The sequence below is a fragment of the Mustela putorius genome, unplaced genomic scaffold (assembly GCF_011764305.1).
Source record: "Mustela putorius furo isolate JIRA1106 unplaced genomic scaffold, ASM1176430v1.1 tig00000129_pilon_pilon_pilon, whole genome shotgun sequence".
Lineage (NCBI taxonomy): Eukaryota > Metazoa > Chordata > Mammalia > Carnivora > Mustelidae > Mustela > Mustela putorius.
In genome coordinates, this window is record NW_025421290.1 from 42256750 (window position 1) to 42274000 (window position 17251).

Here is a 17251-nt window from a genome sequence, read left to right on the forward strand (position 1 = left end):
ATAGACGGCAAGGAACAATGACAGCACTCAGATCTTGGATTCTAAATGCCATTTTTTCCCCCTAGCCAAATGAACAAGGGACACTTAGAGAAGTTACTGATTCTGGGAGTGGGGCACAGGAAGTATACAATAAACCTGAAACATGCTGGTATCAGAAAGCAAGGAGGTGCTCTCATGAAAGCGACCTGCCAACAGGACAAAGAAGCCAGATTCTAGGACACTTTGAACATCACCACAGCGGGAGAGACAGGTGGTGCTCCGTTGAATGACACAGGAATCCATGAATCTATACACTGATGTCCGCAAATGAACGGATGAGTGAAGAGAAGAAAAAGCACTTCCTAGGGCGCCTGGGTGGCTCAGTGGGTTAAAACCTCTGTCTTTGGCTCAGGTCATGATCTCAGGGTCCTGGGATCGAGTCCCGCATCAGGCTCTCTGCTCAACGGGGAGCCTGCTTCCCCCCTCTCTCTCTGCCTGCCTCTCTGCCTACTTGTGATCTCTCTCTCTCTCTGTTCAATAAACAAATAAAATTTAAAAAAAAAAAAAAGAGAAGAGAAGAGAAGCACTTCTTGCAGTGGAGTGTTACCCAATAAGTGTGGGAGGAGTGGTGGGACTGTAAAACCATCATTTGGCAGTCATTGATTCGGGCACAAAACATCAATGGATGCTAAATTCAGAGGGTGAACCTTGGAAGAGAAAGAGGGATGGCGGGCTTCTCATTGTGTTCCCACCCGGCGGGGAGGGGAGAGCTCTCTGGAAACTTTTCCTAAAAGGGGACTAATCCTATTTAACAGGGCCCCACTCTTATGACTTCACTTAACTACCTTCCTCCAGGCTCTGTCGGTCTCCAAATACGGTCACATCGGAGGTCGGGGCTGCAATATATGAACTCATGGGGGGCACATGATTCCGTCCTGTCGGGGAGCAAGAATTCTTGCCTCCTACAGGGTCCTTCTAACTAGGCTAAGAATCCACTGGACATGAGAAATGGACCAGAGAAACCAAATTTAATTTCATATGTATGGGGAAAGCCACACAGACATGGGAATTCCAAAGATGGTCAGGCAAAATGAGGTACCTACGTCCAGCCTGAAGGAGGGAGAAGAGGCAGGGGTCTGGGGCTTCAAGGGAAGGAACGCACCTCACGAGGCAGTAAAAAAGCAGATGTTAGGTAACTAGATGTTTGCCCTACCATAGGTCACCCCAAGAACATATATCTCTGGCAATCACCCTTATTCTTGCAAAGGCCTTTAATTTAGATTCTTCTATTTAACTGAGGGAGGGAAGAAAGTTTCTCCTGAGCGCACCGAATCCCAGCGTCTCAGAGCTGGAAGGGACCAAGGACACATTTAACACATCTAATTCCTTCGGGATTCCTCTGAGCTCTCTCTTGATGGGGCATGGGGAATGACCGGGTGAGGCTCTGCTTACCCTCTTCACACTCCTCAATCAGGACTGCTCCACTGTGACACATTTTATATATGGGGCATAGACCTAGGATTTCCTTTAAAGAGTTTTATGCATAACGATCACTGCAGATGAGGAAACTGAGGAAGTCCTGAGAGTTCAAGGGAGCTGTCCACAATGCCAAAGCACGGCACAAAACACTGCTTGTTGATGCCCAGGCATGGGCTATAGCCTCTTCTCCACCCAGCCTTGCTGCTAATATAGGACATTATGGGGGTTGGGGACCTCTCAGCAGGAACAAAGGCAGTCTAAGAAGTGGCATAGATGGGGGCCTAGGAGGTTTCATCAGGGGCTCAGGGCAGCTAAGCATTCGGATGACATGAAAAACACAGAATTGGCCTGCCCCATCTGGAGGAACTTCCAGACAAGTACGGGATTATGAAGTTTCTGTTCATCATTCAGGGTCAGCTCATGGAAAGATTACATGCTGTGCTCTATAAATGAAAGGATACAGCAGCACCCCTTTTGCCTGTCAAGCCAGATAGAATATACACACAGACAAACATACATATGTATATTGTAAGTACTCAGTGCCTCCTAATGCTGGAAGATAAAAATGCACAAGTTTCGTTCTTCAGATCTGTTTAACCAGGAAGTATAACCACAGAACCCAGGAGCTGAAGGAACATGGAATCTTCAAATGAGGGTCACAAAATCCCTAAGGGATGCCTGCACCCACGGGACAGGTAATGGAAATGAGGAATATCATTTGATCCCAAGAGGCAAGACCACAGGACATGGGGAATACATTTAGCTTCCTTGGGTATTCAAAGTTAAAAAATAATGAATGTTATTTATTTTCAAAATGGAATAGATTCTCATGGTAAAGGGCACAATTCATTGAAGAATAAACCTTCTTCTCATCCCTGACACCCAATCAACTTTCCTCCCAGGAGACAAAGAAAGTGCTCCTCGAGAGATAAACCCCACCCATAAAAGATGTTTTACACATATGATAGCATATATGAACACAGTTTTTTCCCCTTTTTATTTATTTATTTAATTTTTTAGCTTAACATACATTGTTCAGATCTTGGAGCTCATTTCCTATCTCTACGTTAGCGCTTCTGTGGTGTTTTTAAACAACTGTATAACATTCCATTGGTTGACTATACCCGGATTTTTCTTTCTTTTTTAATTTCAATTTATTTTTTTTTAATTTTTTTTTATTTTTTATGTTTCATAAACATATATTTTTATCCCCAGGGGTACAGGTCTGTGAATCACCAGGTTTACACACTTCACAGCACTCACCAAAGCACATACCCTCCCCAATGTCCATAATCCCACCCCCTCCCCCCAATTTATTTTTAAAAGATTTTTATTGTGTTATGTTAGTCACCATAAAATGCATCATTAATTTTTTGTTGGTTTTTTGTTTGTTTGTTTGTTTGTTTGTATTAGACAGAGCTCACTAGTAGACAGAGAGGCAGACAGAGAGAGAGGAAGGGAAGCAGGCTCCCTGCTGAGCAGAGAGCCCGATGCGGGGCTCAGCCCCAGGGCCCTGGGATCATGACCTGGGCTGAAGGTAGAGGCTTTAACCCAGTGAGCCACCCAGGCTCCCCACATCATTAGTTTTTGATGCAGTGTTCCAAGATTCATTGTTTATGTACAACACCCAGTGCTCCGTGCAATCCGTGCCCTCCTTAATACTCACCCCCGGGCTCACCCATCCCTGCACCCTCTCCCTTCCAGAACCCTCAGTTTGTTTCTCAGAGTCCACAGTCTCTCATGGTTCATCTCCCCCTCGCTGAAATCCCCCAATTCACTCTTCCTTTCCTTCTCCTAATGTCCTCCATGTTATTCCTTACGTTCTGCAAGTTAGTGAAACCATATGAAAATTGACTTCCTTTCCTTGGCTTATTTCACTCAGCATAATCTCTTCCAGTCTCATCCACGTTGATGCAAAAATTGGGTGTTCATCCTTTCTGATGGCTGAGTAATAGTCCATTGTATATATGGACCACATCTTTATCCATTCGTCTGTTGAAGGGCATCTCAGCTCTTTCTGCTGTTTGGCTATTGTGGACATTGCTGCTATGAACATTGGGGTCCATATAGCCCTTCTTTTCACTGCATCTGTATCTTTGGGGTAAATACCCAGTAGTGCAATTGCCAGGTCATTCCCTTCGGGTTGCAAGATTTCCTTTAGTATTTATTATACATTACGGTTTTTTTATTATATATTATTTACTTATTATATATTATTCATATGATTATATTACTATTACTATTTATTTCTCATAAGGCAGATCTTTTAGCCACAAATTCTCTCAGTGTTTGTTTGTGTGGGAGTGTCTTTATCTTGACTTTGTTTTTTTTTTTAATTTATTTTTTTTTAATTTATTTATTTGACAGAGAGACATCACAAGTAGGCAGAGAGGAGGCAGAGAGAGAGAGAGAGGAGGAAGCAGGCTCCCCGCTGAGCAGAGAGCCCGATGCGGGACTCGATCCCAGGACCCTGAGATCATGACCTGAGCTGAAGGCAGTGGCTTAACCCACTGAGCCACCCAGGTGCCCCATCTTGACTTTGTTTTTGAAGGATCATTCTATTAGAGAATTCTTGTCTGACAGCTTTTTTCTCCCTCAGCGCTTTCAACATGCCATTCCACTGCCTTCTCTCTTCCACTGACTTCTCTATTGCTCCTGATATGACATCAGCTTTTATTCTTGTGCTGTGTATGTGATGAGTCATTTGAAAGTCAGGCTCTTTACAAGACTGCCCTGCCTTTTATTCTGCTGGGTTTTCTAGTGTCTCCTCCATATCTATGTAAGGCTTCATGCTGAGGAAGGGTGAGTAGAAAACTAGGGCCATCTCAAGAGTCTTCTGAGCTTACACAGCCTTGCACACAGCCTCCCAGACCGCCAGTGCATGTGGGAGCTTATAAAGTCCATTATAACCATCTCTGGTTATACTAAACTGCTAAACTTCTAGGAAGCCTTCTTGTTGGTTGTTGGACCAAACAATATGGCAACGGCAGGCAGTTGCAATGCTGGCATTCCAAACAGAGGCTTCCCCTTTGTCATGAGGCTTTTCTGGCTCCACTCCAAATCAAGCTGCCTTCTTCGGCTGCAAAGCTGCTCGTTTCCCTAGTTTCCCAGCCTTTGAAGGACAATCTCCATCCAACTGGAGGGCAAGACTGGGAATTGCTCTGGGCTAAAATGTCATACACTCTCACTCTTCCTACCCAAAGTTTAGTAGCTTTACTTGAGTAAATGTTCCTTAATTTGTGCTATGCCTGGGATTGATTTTCAGGGAGTTGAAATTTTTTTTTTTAATCGCAGTTTTGTCCAGTCCCATCATTGCTATTTGGAGAGAGAATTTGGTGAGTTCTTCACTCCGCCATTCCAAAAGTCACAATATAATTGGTTTATAATTTTATTCTTTTTTTAAAAAAGATTTTATTTATTTGTCAGATTGAAAGAGAGAGAGAGCACACAAGCATGGGGAGTGGCAAGCAGAGGGAAGAAGCAGGCTCCCTGGGTTCATTACCTGAGCCGGAAGCAGATGCTTAACTGACTGAGTCACCCAGGCATCCCTAAAATTTTATTCTTAAGCTCTATTCAAATTTATCCTCCCTGGTCCCTGGAGCAGACCAGCTTGACTGCACTAGAGATTTAAAGCAGAAGCTGGGGTCTCCATCTGGTCTTCACATACCTTGTCACCTCTCTTTTTCAAGGAGTTAGCTCCTCTGGTCCATGAGGACAGGGAGGGCGGGAAAAGAAAAAAGCCAATTTTCTTAGCTACTGGAAAAAGTTGTAACCTCTTTCTCTTAGTTGTGCTGTTTCTGTGGCTAAGCCAGTCTGGCCCCAATGACTTCAGAGTGGCAGATTTCTATATGCTGACTGTCTTAGGAAGTACATGTAAAAATTCTGGAAACATTCTTTCGGAGTTTTCCAGAATGGTGGAATATGCTAATTCCTGCCAATTATATTATATATGACTGCTGATATATTTACCACTGCTAATACATTTGACGTGGAGATTTGACTCTGCTTCAACTTCTTTCATCCTCACCCTTTCAATGGATAAGAGCATCGTCTGCAGCCACACTAAGCTGGTTTGAATCCCAGATGCATGACTCACATGCTGCATGCCTGAGCAGCTGCACCCTAGCTTAAAGTCAGCGAGGGTGGCTGATAGTCTGGTGAAGTCAAAGAGCCAGAGACAGTGATTGAGACGTAGGTTTACTGGGGTAACTCACGGGGAGTCCAGGAGCAGCCAACTGGACAAACTATCCGCTGCTGGGATCTACATGCAGCAAGTTTTATATTAAAGCAACTTAACTTAGCAATTATCAGGGGCCTTCCCTTCTTTGCATGGCCAGCGTTGATCAAGGCCTGCCAGCTGGACACTCTTCGTTGCAAGGGAGACACTCTGGGTTGGCCACCCCAGAGCCCCGACCTTGACATTCTGCTGCACATTCTCCTTGACAGGAATATAGACAGAGGACAAGATCTCCACATTTTCAAGATAGTGATTAACATGGACATTCAGAGTATGTTTGCACCACCTAGCTATCCCACATGTACCATACAGTGACCATGGGAAAGGAACTAAACCTCTCTGAATCTTAGCGTCTTCATCTGTGAAATGGGACTATGTATTAATCATATTTCATTCGGTAAGTCTGTGTAGGATACAGCCCCAAATTCCAGTGGCATCTAAAAAGCAAAGGTTTATTTTTCACTCCTATGACCTGTTAGAAGTGGGCTGCTTTAGCGTGTCTTTTTCCTTCCAGGACCCAGTGGGTGGTAGCAGCTCTATCTGAACTAGCCATTCTCATGAGAGAGAAAGAAAATCAAGAGAGCTGATGGAAATACAGAATGGCTCTTAATACTTTGGCTCAGATGTGGCAGAAGGCCTTCTGTTCCCATTCCACTGGCCAAAGCAAGTCACATGATCAAGCTTGACATCAGTGAGGCTGGTGAGGTCACTCTAATAGGAGGCATTGCGATCCTCTGGCAACAAGTAGTGATGTATAATCCTTAATAGGAAGAGCTATTTAATAGTTGGGGGGAAAGGCCACCTATCACAGGATAATAACAGCATCTCCTTTACAGTGGTTGTGAGAATGAAATGAGCTGAAGCACGTCTAGTGTGGGACAGTGTTCTGCACTTAATAAGAGCTCAAGAACTGTTATATAGTATTATTATTCCTGCTGCTGCTAAGTTTTCCCATTCACTAGACGGGGCTAAGCCGACTTGAGAAGAGAAAAGGGAGTTGTAATTACTCCCAATATTCAATTGGAGAAAATAAAACACTGAGTCTAAAGGCAGAGGCTTTGGAGCAATGTGGACTCCTCATGATCTTAGACAAGTTACTTTACTCTCCCCAAGCCTTAATTTCATCAATCTGAACATGGGGATCCCTGGGACTATATTGTGGGCTTGTCATTAGTGGCAAATTAGCCTAAGCCTGAGCACTATAGTGGGAGCTGAGTATTTAATTACTGAATGTGGATTTTAGGCTAATTTCAAATGCTCAATCAACTGTATGCATAACATAACAACAACATGGCTAGACAGAAAGACCCTTTGCAGGTCTTTTCCATCTTTTGGGTCTCGGCTCAAATGTCACCTCTTCGGAGAGACTTGCTCTGATCACACCATTTAAAGTGTTTCCCGACCGCTTAAAATCGTCCCGTTCCATCATTGGTTTATTTAATATCTGTCTCTGCCACTAAAAAGGAAGCTCCGTGAAACCAGGGAAACTGTTCTGTATTCTCATCTCCTCCCCTGGGTCCTCAGCATCCTCCTCCGTAAAACCCGCAGGCAAAGGAGAAGGCTGTCTCGCCCACCTGGGTCTCCCCGCCCGCCCAACTCAGGCCTCAAATTCTTTGCGGGCGGGGCACCGCGTGGGTCACCCCCGCGCGCGGCAGCGGTCCCGCCCCCATGGTGGGCGTGGCCGACAATGTTTTGCCAGCCGCGTGCGGGCCGTCTCCACGGGAAGAGAGCTACGTCACACGCTCCAGGCGGAAGAAGGGCGTGGCCAGGAGCGAGGACCCCGCAGCCGCCGGCGCCGCCGCCTGAGTCGCTTTCAGGTGGCTGCTGTCGGCCCGGGCCGCTCAGGCAGCTCGGAAGTCACTCTGTTTTGGGGTCCTCGCCGCCCTTCCACGTCTCCCGGAAGAGTAGCCGGGCCGCCGCTTGGCCGGGACCAGGTTTACTCTGCCGGGCCCTCTTGCCGCCCGCTCCTGAGTTGGGGGGCGGCCCGGGAGGGCGACGAGGCAGCGTGCACCCCCTCCGCGGTACTCAGGTGAGGCGGCAGCGTGAGCCCTGCTGGCCGGACGGGTCCGCCTGAGGCGTTAACGGCCTTAGGCGCGGGGCTGGCCTCCCCTCAGCGGAGACTCTGGTCTCCCCGCTTTGAGGGGGGTTAAGAGAGGGGACAGGAGAACCCCCTGGGGCCCCAGCTGGGGTGGTTTAGTGCCCTCCCCTCTTCTTCCTCCCCCGCCCCAGCCTGGTTGGACCGCTGCTCCCGCTCCAGGGGCTCTGCGAGCGGGGTGGGGAGCGAAGTGGGGGTCTGTAACTCCTCTAGTTAGGGTCCACTGATGACAAATCCCTAGGACGCACCGGCTGACCCCAGCCTCCCTTCCTCTGTGTTGACATCTGGCCTTCGAAGCAAGTCCTGCCACTGCTGTCCGTGGACCCCTCCCCATGCCACCACGGTCACCCGCTCTTCGCCTCCGTGTAGGCCATTTCTTGGGGGCAGTGTTGAGAAATTACTTGAGGGCACTGCACCTCTAAAGTCCGCTGTGGTTTGTTTGTCACTGGGGCAAGCGCCTGGGGCCCATGTTTGTATTTAAGTTGGGTAATCAATATTAAGCCACGGGTTTTTGTTTTAAAGCCCTATTAACTTTAAAATGGGAGGCGAGATATTAATAAGAATTAATAATAAGAGTGTTTAATTGCCTCATTAGTAAGGACCGCTTGTTGCCCAGTCACCACCACTGTCTACTTGAGAGTAATACTTTACATCTGTAGGGAGTTTTACATACCTCCATTTGATGACACATAAACGGAAATACGCAGGCATGTAATCGTCCCCTTTTGTACAGAGCAGGTTTAGAAAGTTAATTTCTTCTTGAGGTTATTCAGATCCTGAGAGGCAGGAGTTCAAAAAAAGTGGCTTTGGCTGACTGAGATTTGAGTTCCCCAGCTGCCATCTACTCCCCATTTGTGGAAAAAAGGATGTTGTTACCGACCACATAATGTGGTTGTGAAAATGATGTGTGATGAAGATAATGTGACAAGAGAATATCAATAAACCATGAAGGGAAAAGCGTAGCATATGAACAGAGAATGATACGACCTAATCTAGATGGAAGGAAAGAAAAGAGCTGTGTTTTGGAGCCGAAGACTTTCAAGGGGAGACTAAGAACAAGAAAGAGTTAACAATGAAAAAGCATTCCAGGCAAAAGAAACAATGTGCACATTCAAGAAATGGATGTTGATTTTTTTATATAGTACACTTCTGTGTCTACAAGGACTAATTACTTTATCGTTCTGATTCATTCTGGCACACCATAAGCTCTCAGGTCTATTTATCAAATAAATGGCTATGCAGCCTTTTTTTTTTTTTTTAACTTCTGAACTTAGCCAGTGTGCACATAGTGAGTACTGAGTATTTAAATTATTGTAGGTGCAGTTTACACAGGTTATGTACACCTAAATTATCCGTAATAGTGCTGCATTTTAACATGAAGATGGTTTTAGTATCAGGAGTTTCTTTAGGTTTTAGCACCTTAAAGCAAACTAAAGGGAATTGTTTTTATTTGGCTGTACTGCCATTTTGCCATATTCATGATTTTCTATTTGAATGCTTTTTGCTATATTAACATTTGCCTTTTGTTGAAATAGGAGTTGTAATGGTAGTGATAGGTGTAATGATTATGATAGAAGAGCAACTTCTAAAATGATGTCTGCCATGTGTCAGGCGTTTTGCAAAGTTGTTTTTGTTTGTTTTTTTACATAATTTCATCTTAAAACTGTCCTATAATGTAAGTACATTTAGTTTCCTCGTTTTCTATATAAAGCAGCTCACTTTCAGTGAAGTCATTTGCTCAAGGTTACATAGTAAGAGGCAGGGTTCTCCTTTCCGTCCACACGACTGTGTGACTCGAGAGTCTGGTCTTCTTAACTGCTGTGCTCTGCTCTTAGGCCACACTGATGCCATTATGTCCTCTTTATAGGTTCACCAGTAGGATTTTTCTGCTCCCATCATGTCTTGGTTTGCGGATCTTGCTGGAAAGGCAGAAGATCTTTTAAATCGGGTTGACCAGGGGGCCGCCACAGCTCTCAGCAGAAAAGAGAACAGTGGCAACAGCACCTACAACAAAAATGCTGACTATCCTGAACTTCCGCAGAATACGGATTTGACTTACCAGACTGGACCCAAAGCTGCATATATTTCCTCAGCAGCTGATAACATTAGAAATCAGAAAGCCACTCTTTTAGCTGGCACTGCGAATGTAAAAGTCGGATCGAGGACATCCACGGAGGCTTCCCATCCTGTTGAAAACGCATCTCTTCCTAGGCCTTCATCCCAGTTCGTTCGAAGAAAAAAGTCAGAACCCGATGATGAGCTGCTGTTTGACTTTCTTAATAGTTCACAGAAGGAGCCTGCTGGGAGGGTGGAAATCAAAAAAGAAAGGAGCCGGACACCTGTTCCTCCGAGTTCTCGGACAGCGAGCGCCAGCTCTGTGACCACCAGCATAACCGCCGTTAAAGCCACGGAGGAAAATCCTTCTGGGAGCCAAAGCGATGGTAGTTAATTGGCCCTCTGTTTCTTTTAGAGTTAAGCAAATTGGATGTGTCACCCTAGTCTAAGACGTTTTGGTAGTGTTTCTCATCCGCTGTTTTGTTACCTTTCCCTACTGGTGTAAAGGCAGTCTCTGAAGCATGCTATAAACTAGGGAGACCACTTGGCGTGCTACTAGTCAGCACAGGTCAGGTCACGACCTGTATAATAGGGACCTTTAAATGCTGTTGGGTAACTTTACAAGAATTTCTGTCCAGAATGATTTTCCAAGATATTTTGAAACACAGAAAGAACAGTTTTAAAATATGAAAGAAAACATCATTTTGGATTTGGGACGGTCTCATATCATTTCTTTCTGGGATTATAAAAGAGGAGGCTGTACTTCACATATATTCTGGATTGTGAGAATTTTTTTTGTGTGTTTTTCTTTCCCCCTTGCATCCCTGAGCGTAAAGCTGAGAGGCTGAACTTCAGGTTGAAGGGTTGAAGGCATTGACCTGGTAGTGAAGTAACAGTTTAGACTTCTGGTATTCAGTTGTTTAATTTGCTGTGAAATTACTCTATGCGTGTATCTTCTCACCTGCAGAAATGGGGTTAACATGGTACCTACTAACCATTTTATTTTATTTTTTTTTTTTTAATATTTTATTTATTTATTTGACAGAGAGAGATCACAAGTAGGCAGAGAGGCAGGCAGAGAGAGAGAGAGAGGAGGAAGCAGGCTCCCTGCCGAGCAGAGAGCCCGATATGGGACTCGATCCCAGGACCCTGAGATCATGACCTGAGCTGAAGGCAGCGGCTTAACCCACTGAGCCACCCAGGAGCCCCGCTACTAACCATTTTAAAGGTTTTATTTATTTGTTGGTCAGAGAGAGAGAGAGAGAGCATGAGCAGGGGGAGCCGCAGGCAGATGAAGAAGCAGGCTCCCTGCTGAGTAAGGAGCCTGATGCGGGACTTGATCCCAGGACCCTAGGATCGTGACCTGGGCTGAAGGCAGACACTTAACCAACTGAGCCACCTAGGCATCCCCTTCCCATTTAAAAATAGCCATGTACATGACCAGTTTTTGCAGAGATTCTTTGTATAAAGTGATGAATGGAAGCTTGCTATTTTCTTAAATGTTACAATGTCTCCCACAGTCTAGGCTGCTGGTGAATAAAAATAGGTCTTGTATCTTTGAGGTTAAAGTGGTGAAGAGGCAAGTGTTCAAGGCATTCAAGACCAGATCAGGCAGTAGCTGTTGACTAATTATGTGCACCCACACGGCTAAATTTCTCCCAGCAGGGTCTGATGGGTTGGACAGACATGCAAACAGATAATTTACATATATATTAGTGTCTAGGATAGTAAGGATAGCGGCTGTGATACGGTAAAGTATTGTGGAGGCACTAAGGAAAGTAGCTAATCGTCCGAGGTATTTAGGGAAGGATTCACAGAGGCCTATAATTTGAGATGGGTCTTGAAGAATGAGTAGAAATTTTTCAGCTGAAAAGAAGAGGGGTTGGAAATCTGTTATCTCGGCATCTAGCATCATTCATTGAAAATATTTCCTTTCCCTTTCAATCTGCAATATCACCCCAGGCATATTATCAAGCATCCATCTATACATCACTCTGTTTCTGGGCACTTAATTCTGTTTCATTGGGTTGTCTGTTTTTGTGCCAATGCTATCTTTTTTTTTTTTTTTTTTAAGAGTTTATTTATTTATTTGACACAGAGAAAGAGACAGCGAGAGAGAGAACACAAGCGGGCCATAAGCGGGCGGAGTGGAAGAGGAAGAAGCAGGCTTCCTGCTAAGCAGGGAGCCCGATGTAGGGCTCAGTCCCAGGACCCTGGGATCATGACCTGAGCCGAAGGCAGCCAGACATCAACTGAGCCACCGAGGCGCCCCGACCCATGCCACACTATCTTAATTAATGCAGTTTTATAGTGTTTTGATACCTCCTAGAGGAATTTCTCCCACCGGGTCCTTCAAGAATGTTTTGGCTATTCTTGGATTTTTTTTGTACATCCATATTCATTTTCGAATTTGCCAAGTTTCACAAAACTTCTGTTGGTCTTTTTATTGGGAGTCCATTGCTTCTATGTGGACGGTTAGTTGAGGAAGAATCAGTGTCTTTACAGTACTGAGGTTTTTCACCCATTATAACGTGATATAATCTCAATTCTGTTCTTAAGTGTCTTTCACTAAGATTTTATTGTTTTCTCCGTGAGGGTCTTGCATACTTTTTGTCGAATTTAGTCTTTGAAACTTTTAGGTGATATCTTTTTAAAATTTTTGCTTTTTGTGTGCCTTTGACACACAGTAACCTACACAGCTCTTAATCTTCATATTTTTCTGTACATTCATTTAGATTTTCAGCAGTACAGTATCTGAATAATGACAGTTTGGTTTCTTAACCTGTTTATCTTAAAAATCTTTTCCTTGCCTCACTGCATTGGCTTATGAAAACCAGTTTTTTATCTTTGTCGTCAACACAAGGCTTTGGCTGTTTCACCAAATATAATGTTTGTGTAAGGTTTTTCATAGGTACTTTTTTTTTTTTTTTTTCCATAGGTACTTTTTATCAGTGAAGAATGTTTCTATATATCTAGTTTGAGTTTTTCTGTTAAATTTTAGTAACTTTTTTTTCCTGGATATAATGAGGTAACTATGATTTTTTAAAAACTTTTGTTCTTTAATATTGATATGGTATACAAATCAATTGATTTTTTATAACTTAAAACCAAACTTAACTTTCAGTTTGCTAATACTGTGGTTAGGATTTCTGCATTTATTTCATAAGCAAAATTGACTGGTAGTATTGTTAGGTTTTGGTATTCTGCTTATGTTAGCCTTATAAAATGATTTGCAAAGTGCTCTCTCCTTTTCTGTTGTCCTAATTATTTGATGTAAGATTATTTATTCCCTGATTGTTTGCTAGAACTCAGTGGTAAAACCATCAGGGCCTGGGCTATTCTTTTTTTTTTTTTTTTTAAGATTTTATTTATTTATTTGAGAGAGCATGAGCAAGAGAGAGCACCAACGGGGACGAGGGTGGGGAGAAGGGGAGAGGCAGAGGGAAAGGGACAGGCAGAATCCCCGCTGAGCAGGGAGTCCAAAGTGGGGCTAGATGCCAGGACTCTGGGATCATGAGCTGAGCTGAAGGCAAATGCCCGACTGACTGAGCCACCCCAGGGCCCCTGGGGTATTTTTAATGGAAGATTTTAACTACTGATTGCATTGGCTTTCCATTTCCTCTGTTTTTGGTGAGTTACATCTTTTCCTAAGAATTTGTCTATTTTATATACATTTAGGGGGATTATATTTATTTTAATTTCAGGAAAATAATGAAAGTATCACAGCCAAAAAAAACCCATTTGTACATTAATTATTCATATTAACCCTGCAGAAACCAAAGCTTGATCACAGATACTCACAGAAAAATAATAGCTGGCACTGTGCTAAATGCCTTTTTTTCAAATAGTGTTAATGAAGTGTAACTGACAGATAATAAATTATACATACTTAAGTATATAATTTATAATTTATAGTGTATAATTTATAATTTATATAATTTGGTAGGTTTCAACATAGTATACATTTAAAAATTTATTGGCATATTGTTTATGATATATCCCTCAGAAGACCATTTTAATTCTCTCTAGCAAGTTTCTTTTCTATTTTATTAGTTTCTGGTCTTTATTGTTAATTTCTGCTTTGAGGTTTATTCTGCTGTTATTATAGCCTTTAAGGTGGATAGAAAACTCATTGATTTTCTTTCTTTTCATTTTTAATGTAAATATTAAAAACTATAGATGTCCTTTTATTTTTTTTTTATTTTTTTTTAAAGATTTTATTTATTTATTTGACAGACAGAGATCACAAGTAGGCAGAGAGGCAGGCAGAGAGAGAGAGAGGAGGAAGCAGGCTCTCTGCAGAGCAGACAGCCCGATGTGGAGCTCGATCCCAGGACACTAGGATCATGACCTGAGCCGAAGGCAGAGGCTTTAAACCCACTGAGCCACCCAGGCGCCCCTAGATGTCCTTTTAAATACTACTTTGGATGTATCCCATAAGTTCGGATATACAACTTTATTTCTTTCGAAAAATTTTTATTTTGGAAATTTCAAACATACCAAAGTAGATTTTGATGACTCCCTCCAATATTACGTATTGTCTGGCTATATTAATCAACATGGCCCTTCTTGTTCTATTTATACCTCCCACTTTCCATCGCTTTTTACCTCTACTGTCCACAGAATTATTTTGCAGCAAATTACAGATCTCATATCATTTCATCTAGAAATAATTCGTTTTATTACCCTAAAAAAATGCTAACTTTATTTTTTTTTTAAGATTTTATTTATTTGAAAGACAGGGAGCGTACAAGCAAGGGAAGGAGTAGAGGGAGAGGGACTAGCAGACCCCCCGCTAAGCAGGGAGTCCAAGCTTGATCCCAGGAGCCTGAGATCATGACCTGAGCCAAAGTCAGATGCTTAACCCACTAAGCCAGAATGCAAACTTTAGAAACAAACATCCACACCATCATCACCCTGAAAATGTAATAATTCCTTGATATGATCTAGTGCCTAGTCATTATTTAAATTTCCATTCCTCATAATTTTTTCTGTATGTTGAAATGCACAGATCTTATCTATCCAGAGAAACGGCTATACCTATGTAACCCACACTTTTGTGATAACGCTTCTTTGCCCCCTTCCCTCATGTTCCTTTCAGTTAATCTTTTCATCCCACTTCCCCAACTACCACTGATCTGATTTTTTTAACCTTAGTTTTTGTCCTAAAGTTTCATATAAATGGAATCATGTAGGATATACACCCTCTTCTCTGACTTCTTTTGCTCATCATGTTAGTAAGATTCATCCGTGTTATTGGGTATATCAATAGTTTGTTCTTTTTTATTTTGTAGTATTCTGCTGGAGATATACCATAGTTTATCTCTTCTCTTTTATGTACAATGGATTGTTTCCAGTTTGGGGTTATTGTGAATAAAACTGCTATGAACATTTTTGTATTTGTCTATTTGTGGGAAAATGTTTTCATTTTCAAGCCTGGCAGGGGAGTCACTGGGCAAAATGTCACCGGGAGTATTTAATTTCATAAGAAACTGCAAAACCTTTTCCCACAGTGGTTTATACCATTTCGTACTCCCACCAATAATCTGAGTTCTGGCTGCTCCACGTCTTTGTCAACGTTTGGTGTTGTCTTTTTAATTTTAGCCCTTCTAGCAGGTGTGTACTGGTTCTCACTGTGGTTTTAATTTGCATTTCCTTGATCACTGAAGGTGTTGAGAGCTTTTTCATAAGATTATTGATCATTTGTTTATCTTCTTTTGTGAAGTGTCACCTCTTTTGTCCATAGTTATTTAGTCCATTTTATCGAGATACAGTTCACTTTTTAGCACAAATATAATTTTTTTTAGAGTGCGTAAAAATGCATTTGGACAGACACCTGGGTGGCTCAGTTGGTTAAGTGTCTGCCTTCAGCTCATCAGGTCATCAGGTCGGGCTCTCTGCTCAGCAGGAGCCTGCTTTTCCCCCTTCCCTCTGCCTGCTGCTCCCCCTGCTTGTGCGCTCTCGGGTGCTCGCTCTCTGCCAAATGAATAAATAAAATCATCTTAAAAATGCATTTGGATCACGTTTAGTCCAAAACAAGATGAATCTGAATTTATGAGTCTCTGTCTCTTTGTATAAGGCCTTTTAGATTCCAGTTTGGTATGTAACAAATTGGCTCTGACCTATGATTACTGTCTTTTGCCTTGAAACCCACAGCTCTTCTTTTGTGCTTTTCTAGTATTTTCATTATTGAGACCTTCCTCTTGTTTTAGAAAATGCTTTAGAGATGGAGGGAGACTGAAACCCTTTTTTCCTAATCCCAACCGTTTAGATGATCTCTTGATTTTCTTCTTTCCAGAACTATATTCTTGTGTCTGTTGTTTATCACCATTTATTCAGTATATCCAAAATTTGAGATCCTTAGAGATCTATAGCCTCCATGGAGGTGAATGAAATTTCATCAGAAGGAAATCTTTTGAGAATATAAGTTTGAAAAAAAAAAGAATATTTTTTCTTTTTTCTTTTTTTTTTTTTTTAATTTTAGCTACAGCAGTCAGCTTGAGCCAAAAGGCATTCTACCAAAGTAAGCTACTAATGTGTATGTGGTGAGTGTTCCAATATAATAAAAGTGGATTCTTTTTTTCTTTTTTTTTTTCAGTAACCTCTAATAATTCAGAGTCTGGCCATGAAGTTCAAGAGGATTCTTCAAAGGAAAATGTATCATCAGGTGCTGTCCCTGCTGACCACAGCCCAGCACCTAGTCACGATGGCAAATCACATGAACTCTCTAATCTTCGATTGGAGAATCAGCTGTTGAGGAATGAAGTTCAGTCTTTAAATCAAGAAATGGCCTCATTACTTCAAAGATCCAAGGAAACTCAAGAAGGTAGAGCCTTATTTAAATTGTGGAGGGTTAGGAATTTAACATTTCAAAAATAAACTGAAAACCTGATTACATCGAAACTCAGCAATATTTCACATTAGACTTACAAAACCCAGTTTTCATAGAAATATAGGGCCCAGATTTAGAAATAGAACCAGTCATCCTCCTACTAATCTGAAACAGAATGTTGCCTTTGTGTGGCCATTCCTTGGGAGTCATGAAATTTAAGAACTGGGGCGGTTAATAATTATCTGGTTCATTTGATCTCTTCTGAACCTTCAGGGGAGCCGTTGATGAACCAGAGGTGGGATTAAACACAGGAGTGGATACCAGTAGACAAGGTCACAGTGTTGTACTGCTCTGGGGGATATAAAGTGGGCATGGAATTCAGTTTGAATGATACCCTCTGGAAATACGCAGTGAAGTGGCCCTAGAGTAGAAAACTCTTGGATTCCTCAGAAATGGGTAATTTAAAAGTAAATAATCTCATGAATGAGGTGACGGGGATGGACTGTGTTAGTCTTAATACAAGTGTGGCTGAGGGAAAACAAAAGGGAGAAGCGAAGAGGTCTCTGCCTTTGTC

The 17251-nt window shown here is 42.5% G+C and overlaps 1 protein-coding gene across 2 annotated transcripts in view; it reads left to right on the forward strand.

Annotated features, from left to right (window-relative positions):
• The first annotated feature begins 7467 nt into the window (after positions 1 to 7467).
• The window catches only part of GOLGA5 (golgin A5), a 31755-nt gene continuing 21971 nt past the window's right edge, over positions 7468 to 17251 (forward strand). The window contains exons 1-3 of one of the 2 annotated variants that reach the window (XM_004754799.3): positions 7468 to 7724; positions 9658 to 10231; positions 16444 to 16671. In XM_004754799.3, coding sequence (XP_004754856.1) covers positions 9688 to 10231; positions 16444 to 16671 — 772 coding nt within the window. In that variant the 5' untranslated portion in view covers positions 7468 to 7724; positions 9658 to 9687. The remainder of the gene's footprint in view (positions 7725 to 9657; positions 10232 to 16443; positions 16672 to 17251) is intronic. The other variant, XM_045072977.1, reaches the window with a different exon arrangement.